This window comes from Rhamphochromis sp. 'chilingali' (genome assembly GCF_963969265.1).
Source record: "Rhamphochromis sp. 'chilingali' genome assembly, chromosome: 8".
NCBI lineage: Eukaryota > Metazoa > Chordata > Actinopteri > Cichliformes > Cichlidae > Rhamphochromis > Rhamphochromis sp. 'chilingali'.
This window is the reverse complement of record NC_137935.1, coordinates 8163194-8184537: the sequence shown is the minus strand read 5'-3', so window position 1 is coordinate 8184537 and position 21344 is coordinate 8163194. Positions and strand designations below refer to the sequence as shown.

Here is a 21344-nt window from a genome sequence, read left to right as displayed (position 1 = left end):
TATTTTTCTGTATGCTCGTGTCCTTTGATCGATGCATTCACATTAGTCTCCTCTCCGGACTGCTGTAGCCTGAGTCGGTCTGATAAGCCGGTGAAAATGACAATCTGTGTCCTGTGTGTTTTGTAAGAGGAGAGAGTAAAGAGTGTGAAATTGTTATTTTCTGTGGGTCTTAATTGGTGTGTTGTCTTTACTTGCAAGCTGTCAGAGACCCTGCAGGTCCAGACTCCCGCAGTGCCCCCGGGGCAATGCCAGCCCCCTCGGTTGGTGGGCAAGCCCAAAGCCAGGGAGGTGCAACTGCGCTGGGGTGAGTCATTCCTCTCCAACTTAGATCTGTGTGGGATGCATCTCTGGCTTCTGTTGATGCATTTATTTGTCTTGTGAACAAACCTCAAAGCACTAATCTTTGATTGTACAGTTACTATTATTTTGCTGTTTGTGCATTTTAGCTTTGTTTATACACTGTTATTTTTCTTGGACAGTGCTTCTTTTTTTCTCCCAAAGTGTATTGATCTTTATAAATACTTGTTTGTACAAATTTCCTAGGTGTCCCTCAGGTAGACGGAGGAAGCCCGGTTTCTTGCTACAGTATAGAAATGAGCGGGCCACAGTCTGAGGAAAGCAAAGAGGTTTACCAGGGTCCAGAGCTGGACTGTTCTGTAGGAGGGTTAATGCCTGGCAAAACCTATAGTTTCCGGCTCAAGGCAGCAAACAAGGCTGGGGTGAGAGACTAATAATACTGAATAACACTGTAAGGGATTTAATTATTTTTTCCCAGTGTGCTTTGAACAGTCTCAATAAATACATTTTAAAAGTGTCATTTGGAAATTTCTGGTTGTATAAACTAGTTCTGTTCTTTTCATGTGAAAAGTTTGGCCCTCTTTCGGAGCGCTTTGAGGTTACGACTGGCCCCGGGGCCCCTGAGCAGTGCAAAGCTCCCTCCACCACATGCAAGTCCTCCAGCTGTGTTGTTGTGAGCTGGGAGGTAAGACTGACTGCCCCAAGTAATGTGTTCAAAATTGAGTGTTGTATGCATCATACTCATTCATTTCTTGTTTGGGATCTAGGCCCCTCCTTGTAATGGAGCTCCGGTGACAGAGTTTCGTCTGGAGTGGGGAGCAGCTGAGGGTAGCATGCAGATTTGTTATAGTGGACCAGGCCTCAGTCATGAAATGAAAGGCCTACTGCCTGCAACCAACTACTTCTGCCGGGTGCAAGTGAGTGCTTCATTATTTCCGATTTTATTTCTCGATTTCTAGCCCCCCCCCTTTTTTTTTCTTCAGTCTTCACCATGGTTAAAATAAAAGTCTAAAGCAGAATTATACATCATCTTTCACTATATAAAGACTATTATGCTATCTTATGACCTTATTTAAGTGTGATATATTCTCTGAGAATCTCATAATAATCCGAAGGACTCCCAGTAAAATGAATAATTTTAACTTTAATTTAATTTGAGAACATAAAGCTGACTAGGCCAGCACAGTAGGAAATATCTGAAACAGTTCTGCATCAGTTCCCTTATCCTTTGAGACACCACTTTCTGCCGGAGTGGAATAGTTCTTTTCAGTTTTTTTTTTTTTTTTTTTTTTTTTTGTGTTTTTTTTTTTTTTTTAATGTCAGTACTTGTAATAATTTCTGCAGCGTTACTAAATGTCATCATTTGAGGTTTTCTCCAATTTTGTGGATGTTATCATTTGGATAGTTGTTTGGTGCATTTAATTTTTAGCATATTCTTGACTGAAGAGTAAAATTGTTTACGTTTATATTGGAACTCCATCTTGTGGTCAAACGTTAATGCTGCACAGGTGTTCTTCCACACCACAAGTGGTACTTGATATCAACTTCTTGGGCGCACTCTTGTTTCTTGTTAATAGGCTGTGAACGTGGCTGGTGTGGGTCCCTTCAGCGAGGCAGTGTTTTGCCTGACGCCCTGCACTGTGCCTGCTGCTGTCAGCAACATATACGTGCTCAAAGAGTCTGAGCTGCGAAGTTACGATACTCCAGTGGATGCGGATGAAGATGAGGAAGAGGAGGAGAGTGAGTCCCGGCCACAGCCGGTCTACTCTCCGTCCACCTGCCTGGGTATTTGCTGGGACCCTCCATGCGATCACGGCTCTGAGATCAATTCCTACCTGATTGACATTGGAGAGCGACAACCTATTGTTGTTGGTCCGGTCACCAAACACGTCATCCAAAATCTACAGCCTGACACCAGCTACAGGTTGGTGCAAGTTTTAAAGGTAGCATCGTAGTTATGCTACACCACTAAGAACTTTCCAGATGTAAGGCAGAAAGAGCAGTTTTTAAATTATGTCTCTGTGCTCATGCGGGATAACATGTGATACAAATTGGACACGCCATGCTTTTAGATTCACTTGGTCTGTGATGCTTTGTTCCAAAAGATGTCAAAGGGGACAACTTGGGCAGATGTAATTGGTTACATCTGTAAACCTTGTCTATTGTGAAGAGGGCTGGCAACTGTTTAGAAAGCAGTTGGGTTCCAGACGAGACATCAAACATTTTTTTGTTGGCTGGATATTTGAATGTGTTTTATTATTCTAAACGAGACAGAAATACTGACAGAGTTCATGGATTAACATTTTAAGAGGGACTGAGATGAATGAATTTGTTGTCAACTTTTAGTGAATTTGTACAGAAAATGTAAAATCAAGGACATAAAGGTCCTCTGGTTGTCACTGCAGTGTTTTACTATACCTTTCCAGCTCTCTGGTGTCATGTCTTCTTCTTCTTCTTCAGGATTCGAATCCAAGCCCTTAATAGCCTGGGAGCAGGCCCCTTTAGTCACACCTTTAAGCTGAAGACAAAGCCCCTGCCCCCACAGCCCCCCCGCTTGGAGTGCACCGCCTTCAGCCACCAGACCCTCAGGCTCAAGTGGGGTGACGGCCCAGCCAAAGCCACCTCAGATGCCCTTCAGTATCAGCTGCACATGGGGGACAAGAATGGCAGGTTAGTCGGTCATTATTCAGGTGGGAGAAAGCGATCTGACAAGAGATAAACCAATAAGAAGGGAGACTGGAGTTTGAGCAAAAGCTGCAGATAACTGTATTCAGGAGGGCGGGGTGATTGAAAATAAAGCAGCAGACAAATTGCGTTGGAAGCTGAAGGAGACAGGAACTGATGATATGCCTTTTGCCACTCTGTAGTTTCAGATAGAGAAGTCACTCATGCCATTTGCTTTTTCTAATATTTATCCTTTGCTCATTAAATCCTTTCTCTTTTTCCATGTTCCTGTCATTGCAGATTTATATCCTTGTATAAAGGACCATGCCACACACACAAAGTCCAGAGGCTTAATGAGTCTACCTCTTACACGTTCCGCATCCAGGCCTTTAATGAGGCGGGCGAAGGGCCCTTCTCCAATGTTTACACATTCACTACCCCACGTTCTCCTCCAGCTCCTCTGAAAGGTACAGTGCCACATTTTTTTCTTTCTGTCCTAAGCATTAAACAGTTCCTACTATCTTTACAGACACTCACTGCTTGACACTGTGTGCTCATCCTTTAACCTGAGGTGACCCAAACTTGACTTGCATTTGAGTTAGACCAAACTGCCAGAGATCCACTCGCCTGCTCTCATCAAAAGTCGTGTAGATCAGCTCTGTGGTCTGGTCTCTGCCAGCCTCTGCAGAGCCTCTTTTGATCCTACGCGTTGAAGTCAGTAATGAGGATGTAGGCTTTATTCTCAGTGCGGCACCTCTTTTGAATCAAGCAGTCATGTGCCAGATTGTCAGTGTTACTCAACACTGCTGGTCTCCCCACACAGTGAAGTGGACTCTCAAATATAGACAGTTTGAATTTAGACAAGCCATTTCAGCATTGAGTTTAACGTCTGATATCACAAAGGCACAAAAGACTAAAATGCTACTTGCCGCTCCATCTCTTCACGCATTACCAGGCCACTTTCAACCAGTCCAGTACAACCACGTATTTTTTTATTGTTTTTGCTCAAATTGCCACCTACCTAAGGAACAGCGTGACTCACAGTTAGGTACTCTGCTAATGGGGGAACAATCACATTAAGTTCTCTAAAATGCACTTTTTTTTTTTTATCCATCGGCTTGAGTCACTGTTCATATAAAAGCAAGTACTCTTGTATTAAAGCTAGGAGTGTTTGAAGAAGTTCCATTTTCAGAAATCCCCCAAAGCTCGCATTCAAAGTGGGAGTTTACTTCATGTTTGAAAAGTGTTTGGGAACTTTGATGTCTCTTACTATTTTGTCAACAAAGCTACATCCCGTTATTTTGCAGAATATGCATTATGCGGGGTTCACTTCAAATGGTGTTTTGGTTACTTTAATCCAGAGAAGCCTTTTTACACATCTCCATTGCAGTAATGTACCACCCTTCAAAGGGAATCTAAGATAAATAGCAGTTCAGTTTACCTGTGTTTAAATGAAGCCATTTTAGCCTGGATATAACCACCGGTAGCGTTTTAGATGTTGAGTAGCCAGAATTGACCGTGTTTGGACCTGAGGGAGGACTTGGATCAGTTTGCAAAGCAGGCTACTGTTATAAACTGTGCTAATTGCAAACACACATGGCTGCTAACTAGTGTTAAGTAACACACTAATAAAATACCAGATTTTAATCTTCAAAACTCAAGTGCAATTTGTTGCAGACTTCTTGGACAGGCACACAGCAACACTGCATTTATTGATTATTGGTTAGATATTTCACTCACATTAAAGTTGCCATCAAGGGGAAACTGTGTCAGGCTCTAAACATGTATTTAAATGCTCTAAATCTGGCCATTTAACATGGGAGTCCATGTGGATTGACTGCAGTGTTTGATATTTTAGCACTGGCCTAATTTTTTTTGATGCAGAGGGTGTTGCATGTGTGTACCTTTCTAATGCTGTCAGTGATGTTTAGTTGTTTTTTTGTAGTTGGGGTTTTTGTGGGGTTTTTTTTTACATTTCTATTAGTCTATTTTAAAGCAGTTAAATGAGTAGTCGCCTGTATTGCTTGTCTTCATCACAGCTCATTTTTTTCCCTCTTTCATTTCCAACTTCACCCTCCAGCCCCTAAAGTGGAGCGTCTGGATGATAACTCCTGCGAAGTCACGTGGGAGGCCCTGCCGCCTATGAAGGGGGACCCAGTAATCTACAGCTTGCAGTGTATGATAGGAAATTCAGATTTTAAACAGGTACAGATGTTGTCGTGTTAAGGTTTTGTACCCCTCCTTTGTGTTTTATGTCCTTCTGTGTTACCTTCATGTGACCCACCATTCATCACAGTGGCCTTTTTCTATGCAGAGTGGGATACAGATGGATCCCAGGGCCTTGATGCTTTTGCTGTGGCTTTGCAGCACTCTGTATTACTCACCGCTGGCTTTAAATTGCCCATTATGCAAAGGTCATTGATCCATGAGGTATACCAGGTGTCTAACCCCTGCCACCACATTCATCCCTCTCAATGGCCTGTGGCCATGTTAACATGAAATAATGGTCTCTGCAGGCTTATGCTAATCTCACCACATCGTATATGGCAATTGAATCAGGACGCTGAAATATATGGCTACCATCCCCCTTTGTTTCCCTCTTTGTCAGTCTTGGTGGCTTGGATTCAAAGCCCATATTTAAGAAAGTAATTTTTGTATCACTGCTAGTTTGACATCCAGTATTTAAATAACACTGCTCATATCCTCCTCCTGTAATTTTGTGTGCAATTGTTTTTAATTTTGATTTTATGTGGTGGGCTTAATTAAAGTTTAGGCTTCAAATGAAACGTTTGTTCACTCATTAAAGAGAATCAAAGAAAGTGTCACTACGGCAACCAAGCAGATCAGGTTCACGAGGTCCTCTAAAAACTTGTGGGTGTGTCAGCTGGACAGACGGCTGAGGCAGATGGCTTTCCACGTCTTCCAAGGCGAAAAAACAGGACAAGTCTAATGAAAAGAATCAAAAATACTCTGTCAACTGGAAAAATAATAAAAGTTAAAAGAGATACAAGTGTATTTTCATTATTTCTGTCACTGAAGTTACTCAGAAGCAGTAAGAAAGATGAATTTTCATCTTCATTGTTCAGTACAGCTTCTTGCTTCATGTTTTCTATAATTTTATATACTATTTTTAATCTCTTCCTCTCTCCTGTTCTCAGGCTTACAAAGGCTCTGCCACAACCTTCCATGTTCAGAACCTGCAGCCCAACAGTGACTATCGTTTCCGAGTATGTGCTATCAGGCAGTGCCAGGACGCCCCGGAGCTGAGCGGTCCCTACAGCCCCACGGTGACCCTCTCCTCCCAGCGGAATGATGCGGCGCTGGCCAGCAGCGCGGTCAGCTCAGGATCCAGGATCGGCACAGAGTCCACCCGAGCCAGACAGAGCCTGAGCGACGAGCAGTGCGCTTTCCTCATCCTCATGGTTTTTGCCGTCATCGCCATCCTCATCGCTTTTGTCATCCAATATTTTGTCATTAAATGAGCAGTCTGCACCCCCCAGCTTCAGGGTTATAGCTTTACTCTTCCCTGCCCCTCTGTCTCTCTGTTGTTTTGTATTCTTTATTTTGTACTTACTATTCTCCAGTTTCAACGGAGTAATTGCATTAGCCGAACTGGGGCGCAGCAGGAGGATGGGTGGGTGAGTGGGCGCTAAATGGAAGTTATAAATTGAGGATGTAACGTCTCATTTGGCACCTGTGATACCTTCCTGACTCTCCTTCCTCTGTCTCCCCGCTCCAAGGTTGTGGTATCTGTTGAGTCCAAATGCCTAATCCATCACGATTAGCTTCCTGTGCAAAAGGAACTCAGAAAGCATAGGGATAGGGTTTGCTTTGGGGAAGGGCTGGGGAGAAGTGGCGCATATATATAAAAATGTATAGAAATAGTCATTTATATTTCCATTTAAGTGTCCAGTAAGAAACAGTTTTTTGATAGATGTGTTCCAAAAATAGTCTGTAGGTGTAAACCTATGTGCTATTTGATCCTGGGACCTGGTGGGCCAGTGTTTGCACAGTGAGGTGTGTCCAGATGTGTTTACTGTATGTAGTTAGTGCCACTGCAGTACACGGCTGGGAATGCCTCAGGGCCACACGAAGGGACGTGATTCCCCATGCTGGAGTTTGTTCGAGAAGTCTAGGGAAAGAAGAATCTGAAGAGTTAACCTTGTTCACATTAGTAGGGCGTTCATTTAGCACTTTCCAACCTTTTTGATGTTTAAGAATGTTTAAGGATGCAAAAATGACTGGAGAAATGTTAGTATATTTTTGTACAGTGAAGATCTGTAAGTTTGAGGGGGAAAAAATGCTCAGTATAAAGTTAGAAAACAAAAACCAAACTAACAGTGAATTCTAATTATTTTTACTATCATATAGTTATACTGTAGCTTGTTTTTACAATCATGCAGCTGCTTTACTCTGAGATATTGTTGTTCAGCACAAAAAATGTATGCTTTCTCGTATGTTCTGTTTTATTTCGTTCTCCCCGGTAATTGATTTTGCACCTTAGTGAAAGAAAACCTAGACTGACTGCGTCTTGGTCTTGTGATGCATTTTATAGAACACACTTTGAGATTGTGAAAGCCCTTCATGTGTTTTGGGTGTTTTTAAAAGTTGTTGAATCACATGACATGTCACTGAAACAGCTAATCAGCAAAAATGAAAAAAAATAAATAAATAAATAAAAAAAGGATTTAAAAAAAGAAAACCAGAGGGAAAAATATCACAAGTTGTTTCAGAGGCCTTAATTGGAGAGGAAAAAAACTTTGGGAGATTTTTTTTTTTTTTTTTTTCTTAATTTCTCTTCAGTTCCTATGGTTTTCTTTTAGTGTTAGAAAACACTACAATGTGTTTCATTTTACTTTTGCAAAATTCATTTGGTGTTTAGTAAACATGTATAATCATGAGAGAAATGGAAAGTAGTTGTATGTATTAAATTTATTTTGGTTTCTGTTTTTTCAAGTCATACATGTGTGAAGTATATTTTTTTATGATATTGAAGTAATATAAGTTAATACTCTCCAGAACATTAAAAGAAGAAAAAAATCCTGTCATGAATCATTGAAAGCTGAAACAAAATGTGTTATGTACTTCCTGTGAATCTAAATTTGCCTTTTCTCTGTGTGTTAAGTATTTCTAACAGGTTGCTAAGCTGAGTTTTCAGTGGTAATCTGGCTGTAGAGTCTAGTGATTGGTTTTGGGCAGATAACTGCTGTTGCAACTTTCAAAATGAAATGCAGGTACCTTGCAAAACATCCTGGATAATTACATGATTTGGTCCTTAAGACATTCTGCAAATGTCTCCTCTTTGTCATTTAAAAAAGAAGAAGAAAAAAGATTCAAAATTCCTATTTTTGATAGCAATTGCAAAGCGTGCCATTTTAACACCTCTTCACCCGGGGGCTTACTACCTTTGGCTGGGGAGATTAACAAAATGCTACAAAAATGAGTAAAATATGCACAAAACAGACCATTTTTATGTAATTTTAATGTTTGCAGTTACCTCATACACCGTACATTCCAAAATGAAAATTTGTTATACTATACATACTACCAGACATATCACTTTACAATGTTCGTTATGGGAAAAATGTATAATCATAGATATGTATCTAAAGTGTATCTGTATAGTCATGATATCTACAAAGGATCCATGCACAATAAAAGATTTATAATTCTTTGTCCTGCTTCAAGTTTGTACATGTGAGTGTTTGATTACCTATTTGTGCACAACATGACTTTGGCAGCACTTGTTTCTGAACGACTGGCTTGTGTTTGAGGGAGGGAAAGAGCACCTCAACACCCTTCTTTATATCTCCTGATGGTTATAAAAATTTGATCAGTAAAGAACTGCTGCTTCTCTGGTGGTAAGGGTGAAAATCTAAATTTCAATGCTGTTCTAGCCACATTCAAAAAAGAAGCAGAATTATGGGAAAAGCTATAAGGGACTATATTTAGATTGCTATACCCTCCTTAGTGGCTGAATAGTGTAGTGGTTAATATATTCACTGGTTAGAGGCCTGGATGACACACCAATCCCTAGGAGGGTTGCATCAGAAAGGACAAAAAGAAAAAAGCCCAAACAAACCTGGATCCATCCACTGTAGCAACACCTTGTGAGTGAGCGATCAGTCGAAATAACAGTTCAGACTCCTCCTTTTGCCTTGAACTGCCTGAATTCTTAGTGGCATCGATCCAACAAAATGCTGGAAACAATCCTCGTGAGATTTTGGCCCATTCTAACATCATCACACAGTTGGTGCAGATTTGTTGGATCTCCTATTTCAATGCATCCCAAAGGAGCTTTATTAAATTGGGGTCTGGTGACTGTGAGGCAATTTGAGTACACAAACTCCTTTTCACATTCACAAAACCAGATTCGGGTTGTTTGAGGTTTGTGACATGGCACATTGTCTCTGTGGAAACAGCCATTAGAAGATTACAGCTACACTGTGGTTATAAAGAAAAGGGTGTGCTCATCAGTGAACCTCTGGTAGGCTGTGGCATTTAAAAGATTCTCACTTGGCACTAAGGAACTCAAAATATGCCACGAAAACATCCCCCACACCATAGCACAAATTCTGACCTGAATGTTGCAGCAGAAACTAAAACGTCACCATTCGATGTTTTTCTAGCCTTTTATCGTCCAGCTTTGTGAGTCTTTGTAAATTGTAGCTTTTCTATTCTTAGCTGCTGTAGCCCATCTCCTTCAAGATGTGACACGCTGTGCATTCAGGGATGTTTTTCTGCATACTTTAGCTGTAGTAAGTGATTATTTGACTTACTGTGGCCTTCCTGTCAGCTAGAAGCAGTCTGGCCATTCTCCTCTGACCTCTGACAAGGCATTTTGCCCAGAGAGCTGCAACTCACTGCTTATACCCTCTTCTCTTTCTTTTATCATCCTCTGTAAACCCCAGACGTAATTGTGTGAGAAAATTCCAGTAGACCAGCAGTTTTTAAAATACAGACCAGCTCATCTGGCGCCAACAATAATGCCACATTTCAACCACTAAAATCACATTTCTCCCCTATTCAGATACTCAGTTTGAACTTTAGCACCTCAGTGCCAAAATGCATTGAGATTGTGGCATGTGATTGGCTGATTAGATGTTAACATCTCTAATGAAATGGTTGGCGACGGTATTTACAGCTAAATATAAAAACAGAAAATATTAAAAAGATTAAAAGATTACAAGTTTATTAACATTCTTCAACGTCCTGATTTTTTTATGTTTATAATTCTATCGTATAAAACATCATACAATATAATAATAGGGACACTGAAGCTCAGTGTAGTGTGTGAAGTTGTGGACATGGGGGACTTTTTGTTCTCTGCACAAACCTACCTAAACAATACAACTAAAAATGGCGTAATTAATGAAGGCGAAAGCGTGCTTACTCATCTCGGTTGCCGCATTGTGGACAACATTGGCTGCTGTTGAAAGATGGATTGGAAACCCTTTCAAAACAAGCAAACGAGGCCTCCCTGTGACAGCGCAAACAATGATAGAGGAGAGAGCTTCACACTGACCCTTTCTTAGGTCCGACTGGTTCATCTGGTCATGGGCCAGCTCAGTGTAAACACACAAATACACCCTTGTGTCAGTGTGTCTCTTTTCTGAAAGGTTCGTCGAGTTGTAATGGATGTGGTGGCTGTGAACCAACAGAGCGAAGCAGCGTTGGGATAAATGTTAGCTTGGAAGAAATATCAGAAAACCGGTGTTTCAGGAAGTGAAAGTACCCCTCTGCTCTCATGTCTGCAATTAACTTCTGGAATGTAATTTTCCACAAGAATCAGGACAGTTCAATTCACATAGAGGTAGCAGTTTTCTAATATTCATACTTATCAGCACTCTCCAAAGCCTTGAAACGGTCTCTAAACCTTATGGATTAGTGGGACGTGGAGTCAAGAACTGAGGTCAATACCCTCTGGAGGTCACCCCAAGTTAAACTTTTGATTCTTCTATTAAAAATCCTAACTAAGCAGAAAAGTCAAAGAAGAAAAACCCTTCGCTGTCCCTTCTTCACCTTCGTTGTTGAAGTTTAAGGTTTGTTAGAACAAGCCTGAGATGATACCTAACTCAGAGAAAGATGGGGCTGGTGGACAGCGGAGCAGATAAAGAACATATTTTTCAGTCACTACTTCCAAACAGCTCAGCAAACGCACACTGACTGTCGCATGAATCATTGAATTAAGAGCAATTTTTATATGTTTATGTCTTGTGGGTTTATGTTCAATCCAGAATAATATCATCCTCCGTCTTTTGCCTTTTACCATCATCTGTCCTGTTGTCATTTGATTATAAAGATTACCCAGGCACACACACACAAACAACAGACACCCATGCTGTTACTCCTGGACTCCTGAGGGTGCTGTGGAGGAGGAGCTCCTTTCTTCATCTCTCACAGCTCAACCAGTTATTGAGCACCAGGACAGGCTCTGCCACTTCAATGCAAACCTCCTGCCACCGCTGCTCTCCTTCGGCACACACAGAACCACAACAGGGACTGCAAAAAGTTTCAACTTTGAAAGATCTCTCCATTTGCGAGGTACCAGCACCAGCAAAAATCTATTTTACACCATTAAGTTTCCTTTTAAGGTTTAATGCATCGTACTAGTTGGTTTGCATGGCTTACTATAACCTGCAGTGCTTTATTTATTATGTTGTTTTGCGTAAATCTTGTATTTATTTTTGTTAGAGTTTAGTTTTATATTTTTCATTGACATGTGGTGCAATGCTTGAAATCAGTCTGCATTTTCATTACCATCAAGTGTCGTTGTGGCATTTTTATTATGTGCAGTGAGTTTATTTATGATTTATCCAAATTCAGTATTCATATTATGTCTGCAGTAATGAAAAGTCTACGGCATTTGGTTTGGTTCTTTAATATGTCATTTTTGTCTTGTCAGTGGGTCCCTGAAACCAGATTTTTGATCTTTACTGTGCCAGCACCTAATGAAATTGGCATGCCCTGGTCAAGACCTCATGCTGGTGGAGCAGAGGACATGGACAACATAGATGACCACCACTACGAGGGTTCCCTGTTCCCCACCTCCACCCTCATCCCTGTCACTGTCATCTGCATCCTTATTTTCATTGTCGGGGTGACAGGCAATACCATGACCATCCTCATCATCCAGCGCTTCAAGGACATGAAGACTACCACCAACCTCTATCTATCCAGCATGGCAGTTTCTGACCTCATCATCTTCCTGTGCCTGCCATTTGATCTGTACCGCCTGTGGAAGTATGTGCCCTGGCTTTTTGGGGAAGTCGTGTGCCGCTTATATCACTACATCTTTGAGGGCTGCACTTCGGCCACGATCCTTCACATCACGGCACTGAGCGTCGAACGCTATCTGGCCATCAGCTTCCCCCTCCGAAGCAAGGCGGTGGTGACCAGACGCAGGGTCCAGTACATCATCTTTGCCCTGTGGGGTTTCGCCTTGGTCTCTGCAGCTCCCACGCTCTTCTTGGTAGGGGTCGAGTATGACAACGAAACACACCCAGATTACAACACGGGGCAGTGCAAGCACACCAACTACGCCATCATCTCGGGAAAGCTGCACATCATGCTCTGGGTGTCCACCACATACTTTTTCTGCCCAATGCTCTGCCTCATCTTTCTCTACGGCTCCATCGGGTGCAAGTTATGGAAGAGCAAAAATGACCTGCAAGGCCCCTGTGCACTGGCCCGAGAGAGGCCACACAGACAAACAGTCAAGATCCTGGGTGAGTAAGAACATTTGCATCAATGCAGAAAGTATATATCTCTGGTATGCTGAATCCCAGCAGAGCACGCACATTTTTACAGGTTCTAAAAGTGTCACATTTTGTACATCAGAGAGATTTTTAAGAATTAGACAGCCACCTGTTCCAGCACTGTGACTCAGTCTCACATTTGCCATCTGCAGATAAACGTTTAAATAATAATTATCACTGATTTCGCACAAAACGGTGGCATTTAATGTATTCCATGATCTTCATATTCTGCTTTATCTGCAATAGTATATAAAGGTGTTTGAATTTCAATTACGAAACATGTAAAAATCATTGTCTAGAGCCAACAACAGGGCAAAACAGCCTGAAGTAACTGTCTCCAAATCATTTAAAAACACCTAAATTCATTTAAATGAGACCAGCTCCTTAACTTTTTGTTGATTTTACAGCTGATTACAGGAGGAGGGAGCTGCTCTTTTTTCCAAATTCAGTGTAACCTTTCAGGACAGACAAGAAAACAAAAAAAACCCCAACACTTTTTTCAGGAAGGCATCAGTTTATATCATCAGTCTCCCTTTTTATTGCTGCTGAGGACAAACAGCAGACACATTGGACAAGTCTGAATTCAGGTTTTCTCCTTTCCTGCGCTGCCTTTGCCACAGCATTTGCCGCACATGTCGGTGAACTGATTTAAAAGCCAGTAGTTTCACCTTAAAAATATATCATTTGCTCTTGTTTTACTTCTGTCTTGATCAATAAAAAGCTGGTTCCATGTGTGCTGCTGTTGATACCAGCTGGTTAATTACTCTATTTTGTCACGTCCTGCCACTGCAAATATATTTGCTTTAATTTGCAGTTCTGGTAGACTGTGCAGGAAACTGTTTTACAGTTAAAGACCCGGGCCAGGCCTGTCCACATTAACTAAATGTTTAATCATGGTGTATGTATTAGGATATAAATGCTGTTCATTAGCTGAGCATACACTGTGCAGAGCTCACGTCATCAAACACAATGCCATTTGTATCCACTGAATCCCAAATTGGACTGTCACCATGAGGGACCTGCATGAATCAGCCTTATTGGAAAATTCCATGCAAGGTTTTTTTTTTCATTTTTTAACATCTCAGGAGTCTCACACTAAATCTACAATTAATGTCTTACATTTATGGATAACTGTCATTGTTAATTTAGGAATATTTAGGCCGATGTGAGCTACATCCGCTTCTATTTTTATTATTGAACAAACAATCACGGTCTTCACAGAAATTGCTCCACCATTACAAGTTTATAGTAATTTATTCTGCAGGGGCTTCGTGATCAATACTGGTGACTCAGTGATTACCTCACCCACTGTTTCTGACTTTGCTCTTTGCTGGATGTGTGGCGTGTTTTCTTCTCGGCAAAGCTTTCTGCTGCATATGCGCTCTAATTGGCCTGCTTACGTAAAAATGTGACTTCATTGTTGGAGCCAATTACAGTCTCCAGTCACTTCAGGGAAGAAGGAGAGAAGCTCTTTTGATTTAGCTGTAATTGCCGCTGGTCATTAACAAATGTCAAGGGTAAGCATAGACCACAGATCTGAGAATACTTAAAGATCCCGAAAACCAATTTTCTTAATCAGCTTCTCGTTATAAATGAGCTCAACATGAACACAATTTAATTACTCCAAGTAAGTTGGATGCTTTTTTTGCCACACGAGTTTTCTATATTTGTATGTACTATTTCTATTTTGGTCTTCTGAAAAAAAGGCTTTGCTGTAACACGTCAGATATATCAGTGCACCAATCTGAAATGATTGCTGCCATTCATAAAATCTGATCCAACTACTCCCACACAATGAAGCAGAGTAGCTGAGTGTTATGAGAATTTTACTATTTTTAGAACTAAAGATGGGTTTTTTTTCCCCTTTTCCAATCACATATTTAAGTTTTGCTCATTCATTCACAAATATTCAAGGAGTTTATTCATACCTGCTAATATCTTCATGTCTCTTGTGTATTGGGCAGGAATCAGAAAACAAACGGAGGCATATCTGTAAAAATAATTAACTAATAAACACTGAAACTCTCTACCCACCCGGATACCAAAACAGATAATGTGCCAGTGTGCTTTTTTATTGCCTTATTTTTTACTAAAGAAACACTGGATGCATATCTAAAGCAATGTTTTACAACACTCGTCTGGAACGCTCGGTTATGTGCTGAGACTTATGGAGACCCATAATGCTTCAGTAATGTTATGGCAAATCTTATCTGCAGGCAGTCATTAACGCTTGCCTGCGTATTAACCTCATCATCAGGACAAAACAGGAAGTTAGACAGCTGTATATAAATTAGTGTAAAATAAATCAGTATAACATCAACAAAATGTTTTTAACTGGTTTTTAAAGGAGTCCACAGTCAGCTAAAAATAACTGTAATAGGAGACAGTTCCTTAGTGCCAGCGATACCTGTCTGCTTATATAACTTTTATCAAACTAATTTATCCCTCCAAACTTTCCCTCTCAGTGGTGGTGGTGCTGGCCTTCATCATCTGCTGGCTGCCGTACCACATCGGCAGAAACCTCTTCGCCCAGGTGGACGACTACGAAACAGCCATGCTGAGCCAGAACTTCAACATGGCCTCCATGGTTCTCTGCTACCTTAGCGCCTCCATCGACCCCGTCGTCTATAACCTGATGTCTCGGAAGTACAGGGCCGCGGCCAAGCGGCTCTTCCTGCTGCACCAGCGGCCCAGGCAAACCCGCGGTGGCCAGAGACAGCTCTGCGTAATAGATCACATCTCCACCCTGAATGAAAGCCTTACAGGGGTCTGAGAGGAGTCAACACATAATGAGCACTCACAAGCTTGTTTGACTTCACTGCCAGGGGGGAATCTGCAGGTCTCTTTAAAGTTCAGGGGGTTAGGAGTCGAGAAGGCTTGTAGAGGAGAAATGCTCTGTTTTTTTTCCATGGTGGAGGCAGGGGGTGACAGGGCTGAGCGCTCCGCTGCGCTTCAATGCAAAAATCACATTTCTTACTTCTCAATGACATTCTGTTCACGGACACACGATGATGATGTTCTGCCATGTCGCATTATCATTTTTGTCAATTTACAGTCCATTTGCAGTCTTCCTGCCTTAGTCATACGCCCCTCATGCAGAAGTATTTACCTCTGCATTGTGCGCTGCTACACGTTTTTCTAGCTCTTTATTACACACATCATTTCAGCTCACAAGTACCGAGTAATCTCTCTTTGTTAATGACCAATGAAGGTTGCCACATCTGAATGTTCATGTGAAATTTTTAATTGTAGCTAACTATAGTCTGCTGTAAGATTTGTTTAATCAATGGTGAGTAACTGTTATCTTAATAAAAAAACAACAACAAAAAACAACAAAAACACAAAAAATGAAACCTATTAGCTGAGGGCTATTAGATGAGCAGATCTGACATTGTGTATGGAGTGTGTGTGTGTGTGTTAATGGAGCATACATTCGATAAAAGCAGATTAGTATGAAAATGGGGCACTTGCTGTCTGTGTGTGTGATACCACCTGAGTCTTGAGGCTTTGGGTCTGTGTACGTGCCGGTCATCACATGTAAGATGACGTGGCTATTATATTAAATGGACCCTGAGTTAGATTTACACTGGCAGGCAATGTCCCCACATCACCATATTCAAAGTAATGGCTGCTCTAAGTGCATTTCAAAGAGGAAAAAAGATATTAGGTTGTCAGCAGTAGCGGAGCTTATTGCTTTTATTGCTTCCACTTGCATAATCTTGGCACATTGTACAATTCTTCTTGGGGTTTTGGATTAGAAATGGCACACTTTTGTACCTCATACTCTGTGGAAAGAAAGGTAATGTCAAAGTTATATATTTCAACCTGAACAATGTCTTAAGCATAAAATAAACCCATTTTTATTCTTAGCTCTGTCTATCATACATCTTGTTCTCTAAAAGGAACTGTCATGATTTTGCCTATGAATCATCGGCCCTCGGTTTGTACAAATACAAAGAGACATAGTCGCTGTGGGCTGACTCATCCCCATGACACTTTTTTTTTCAGAGAACCATTCATCTTTTAACCAGAGGAGCTGAAGCTGAACGACCTTATATCGCACAGACCATCGTGCCATCACCTGGGGAAAGATCAACAAGAGGCGCAGCTCCTCTGTCGGTTATTTTCTTTACTGATAATGAAGAGAGTAGATGTGAGTGGTTTGTTTGGAGCTGTCAACACCTCCCTGTGGTGTTCTTTACACCGCCTCAAATCACTCACAGACATATACAATTTCTTTGTTCTGATTCCACTTTTAAGGCTGCGATGTCTACTTCATCAGCAAACCTCGAACATTGTGCAAATATGTAAGTAGGGATTTGTCTGAATGGTTAATACAGAATAATACCTGACATTTCATCTTTAAGTAGAAATTAGATCATATGCTCTAATGGGGTGATATGGTACTATGAGGTCATTAAGATAAGATGGGGCCTGATTATTCAAGACCTTGTATGTGAGGAGGATCAGGATTTTAAAATTGATTCTGGACTTAACACGGAGCCAATATAGGAGAAATATGCTCTCTCTTTCTAGTCCCTGTCAGTACTCTTGCTGTAGCATTTTGGATCAGCTGATGGCTTTTCAGGGGGTTTTTAGGGCATCCTGGTAATAACGAATTACAGCAGCCTAAATGCATTTTTCTGTCTCAAATGGTAAAAGGTAAGGACCAGTAATTTAACAGAACACTCAAGTATATTTTAAACATCTATTTTCAATTTAGAATGACAAATTAAGCTATCATCTATATCTTTGGACTGTCAGAGGAAACCAGAGCAACCCCTGATGAAAAGTAAAACTCGATGTTGCATGCTGTAAGGGGAATCTGCCTCATTTGTAATTTGCAATTTCATGATACCAGTGACAGACATCATTTAAGGTAGTTTCCACCAGAAGGGGGAGCCAGAATATACTGCTCTTCAGACAGACAGTGTGTGAAAGCTATATGCAATTTCCAGCAATTTCCTGAGATTTAGATGGTTCTAAACTACATAAACAATGTTGTTTGAGTTAAGGGCTCCTGGTTTCCACCTTCGCCCTGTAAGAAATCTTTATCAGCTTCCCTTTTTACCTCATTTCCACAAATTATCAGCAATGCATTCACTTCCTGTTTGGCTCCCTATGCCTACTGACCTTTGCAGGAAAGCTGTGCAAAAATGGAGATTATTTAGGAGCAGGGTCTGCAGGACTAGTCTTTCCACAAAGCCTGCAGGGGCTCATTATCTTTCCTTCTGGCTTTCTTCCTAGGTAGACTGCTCTCTAATGCCATCTCTTTTTCTCCATGCACCTCCCCAAAGAGAAAGCTTTTGCCACCCCAAGCTGGCTGTGAGGTCAATCATCTGTACCCAAAAAATGTTCTCTCTGAAAGCTGCTATAATGGAGAGCCGAGGGAATTTGGTGACCAACAGTATTTGGGGGTGTTAGTCATTTTATCTTGTGTGAACATAAAAGCCTGAAATGGCTCGGGTAATTCAACCATTCACAATCATGTTTTGCTGCCATGACGAGCCAGACGGGTGGCAGTGCTACCCTCGTGCTCTTGTTGTCACAGCTGGGTGACAGTAACACAACAAACACAAATACGACTTTCCCTTTTACAAACCACCAAGCACTCCCACGACGCTTTAATGACAGTGATAACGAACCTTAATTTACTAATCACCTCATCTTCTAAAGCCTTTTGTAAACAGCCACCACTGTGTAATGAGCCATGTTCCATACAGAAGAGTCAATACTCTCCTTCTTTCTACAAATTAGGGTAGTTTCCTGCAATTTAGAGGCTGCAATTTTATAGACTTATGGACTTGATGTCTATTTAAGTGTCTAAAAAGTATTCAACATTTGGTCAACTGAGAGACTTTAGAGCACGGGTGTGAAATATGCCAGAAAATCTAATTCAGCCCACTTTATGGTGCTGCAAAATAGTATCATTTACTTTAACAAACTGCACTGATGTTCCTGGGGCTCAGGGGTTAATGTGGGATTTAGCAGGTGTGATAACCTTAAGATCAGACGGAGCCGTGCAATGTAAGGAAAATAATTATTTAGGAATAAGTCACATACCAGTTTGCTTTGTGAGCTCCAGTAGATTTTTGTGTACATGCTGTGATCAGCTGACCTGTGCTGCTACTCTGACATTTGTGGCTTTAACTAATTAAACAAAATAAAAAAAATAGGCCAGTATATCAACTATTTCCACCCCCTACACTACTATAAAACTCATATAAAAAGTAGAATTAAGAGGGTGAATCTAATCAGCATCATCTCCTTAAATATAAAGAGATGTCTCCTGCCACCCTTGATGTAACCTAATAATAGCACACTAGATGTAAGTAGTCAAACATAATGCAGTACTTTAAACTCAATCACAATATAGCAAACTAACCAGCCTGTACTAAACTGCACAGCATTTTCATGCAACCTCTGAATTTCTTGTTTTACAAGACATATTGCAAAAACAGTCTGCAACGCATCAGATTCAGTATCTTATTTAAAAATTCGAAGCTGACTCAGAACATTACACGCAAGACTCCTTTACTAAGCATTATTTATCTTTGAAAATAATTTCTCAACTTCCTCTCTTGCTGATTTTTGAGCTGTTTGAAAAGTTGCATTAGAAATTAGTTTAAAAAGGTGTAATGTCTAAACAACTACAGATGCTCCTCTTCTGGAGTTAGTTAGATGTTTCAATACTGTGATTGCAACTTGCACTATATCTGGACTATGAACGCATCAAGAGGAGGGGAAGGAAAAGGGATATGCTGAGGATTTGAGTGGTCAAAAAGTGATTGCTGATATTTGTATGTGCTCTTTATGATCTCTTAACATCCTTGTTTAGATTGGTAAATAGCGCATAGACAAAATGAGTTTACAAAGGGGTTATTTTTAAAATAAAGTGAAGTGCTATATAAAGATTTAAAATATCATGTCATGCTTGACCTTTGATTTTCAAGGCCAAAATATTGATCTGAAGGTCAAAGTGATAGTAATGCTATATAGAGCTATTTTATGCCATTGTTTGTTTTGACAATACGCAGGCATATAGGAAATTATATATGTGGATTCTAAATATCACATTATTTTATTGTGACTTTGTTATGTACATTACAGTAACCAGTTCTAATAACAATGAAATGAATGCTGCAAATGTACCATCTCTACATAAATAAGAACTAATAAAATTATTGTACTCAAAGTGATGTCATGCATATTGAAATAGAGTTTCAACAATGCAAATAACAAAAGCCAAACGTGTGAACGAAAACCCAATGAATGTAATACTGTTCCCTTAAAAAGTAGATACTGCCTAAAGAGTGAGCTGCCTCGGTGGAGGTTAGTGTGCTCGGAGTGCTTATTACTCTTTTTGTAAATATAAACAATACCATAACTAATTATGGAAAACTTCTATATATCCCTTGTGCATGATAGTGATGCAGGGACAAGATAAATGATGTTACAGGCTTGTGGGACGAGTTTTGTACAGGCTATAGTGTCACATTACACAGCTTATACGCAACGCATAAATATAAGAAACATTTTCATGTTTATTGTTTAACAATACATGGTTTTAAAAGTACAAATAAAATAATAACTTTAAATAAACTTTCATTTATTTTTCAATTGTTCCATTCTTCTTTATGTCTTTACAGTTAATTTAGAAAGCTCTGCACACCTGAATCAATGACAGATGCATAATTCTAACAATTCTACAACTCGTCAAACTGGATTTTGACTATTTGACAGCTGAACATAAAGATATATCTAAACTCTAAAACCATCTATCCATTACACTTCACAAAAACAGAATGAGTGACAATGGCCATGAGTTTCATATCATGTATCAAATTTTGCATGGCCAAAAAAAAGCGCGAAATTACCATAAAGCATTTACAGTTCAACAGTGTGAACCCTTTGAGTGACTGACCTGTCTTCATTCAGGCCACAGACAGGATAGTAGAGTTACTTCTATATATTTTATAAGACTCCAAATGAGCCAACAGACTAAAAATGAAGTTACTAGATGTGAGTATCTGTGACTTACATTATAGAAAAAAGAAATGGTAATTCTTCGCATTGTCAAGAAAACACAAGATATGCAAACACGTTGAACGAATTACAAATGTCCACATTTAAAGCTAGAAATGACCCCCAAACACCACCCTTTTAATTAAAGATATTAAAATTTGTTTTCAAGTTTGTCACATTGTTCTAATTAGTTGTCAAGTTAACTTTTAGAGACCCTGCAGGATATTTACACCAAATGAAGCAACCATTAAATAGCAATGTGAAAAAGTGCATGTGGTTTAATGAGACATTTGTCAGGATACTGTGGGAGAACCACCTACAGCAAGGAACTGAACTCTACCCAAACATGTTTCTTATGCACAGCAAAAATACATACCACCCACCTGATTACCAGCGCAGCTTAACCACATCAAAATAAAGAAAAACAACACCACATCCGTGACAACGTTGTCTTCAAAATAAAGGCTTTAAATGGGTAATTCTCGCCAATAAAATAGTGCATGTACTCCATTTTCAAGAACAACTATATTTATGATCTAAAAGAGTAAATAAATAAGTTTACTCATTTGGCAGATAATCTGCTGCTGTTGTGACGTAAAG

The 21344-nt window shown here is 40.3% G+C and overlaps 2 protein-coding genes across 4 annotated transcripts in view; both read left to right on the top strand.

The window, feature by feature from the left end:
- The window catches only part of fndc3a (fibronectin type III domain containing 3A), a 46080-nt gene extending 38451 nt beyond the window's left edge, over positions 1–7629 (top strand). For all 3 annotated transcript variants that reach the window (XM_080888122.1, XM_080888123.1, XM_080888121.1), the window contains exons 18-26: positions 199–304; positions 544–719; positions 869–982; positions 1065–1214; positions 1875–2221; positions 2758–2967; positions 3262–3428; positions 5042–5166; positions 6120–7629. In XM_080888122.1, coding sequence (XP_080744248.1) covers positions 199–304; positions 544–719; positions 869–982; positions 1065–1214; positions 1875–2221; positions 2758–2967; positions 3262–3428; positions 5042–5166; positions 6120–6443 — 1719 coding nt within the window. In that variant the 3' untranslated portion in view covers positions 6444–7629. The remainder of the gene's footprint in view (positions 1–198; positions 305–543; positions 720–868; positions 983–1064; positions 1215–1874; positions 2222–2757; positions 2968–3261; positions 3429–5041; positions 5167–6119) is intronic.
- Positions 7630–11372: 3743 nt separating this feature from the next.
- mlnr (motilin receptor) lies at positions 11373–16567 on the top strand. Its single transcript, XM_080888383.1, has 3 exons — positions 11373–11505; positions 11867–12689; positions 15185–16567. Exons 1-3 carry the CDS (start codon positions 11407–11409, stop codon positions 15490–15492), a joined length of 1230 nt encoding a protein of 409 aa, XP_080744509.1. The 5' UTR covers positions 11373–11406; the 3' UTR covers positions 15493–16567.
- Positions 16568–21344: the final 4777 nt, after the last annotated feature.

Excerpts from the sequence above, each read along its gene's own strand:
- mlnr (XM_080888383.1), top strand. The coding sequence starts at position 11,407 with ATGCAAACCTCCTGCCACCGCTGCTCTCCTTCGGCACACACAGAACCA. Across the intron at positions 11,506-11,866 it reads AAGATCTCTCCATTTGCGAG|TGGGTCCCTGAAACCAGATT; the intron begins GTACCAGCACCA and ends TTGTCTTGTCAG. Across the intron at positions 12,690-15,184 it reads ACAAACAGTCAAGATCCTGG|TGGTGGTGGTGCTGGCCTTC; the intron begins GTGAGTAAGAAC and ends TTTCCCTCTCAG.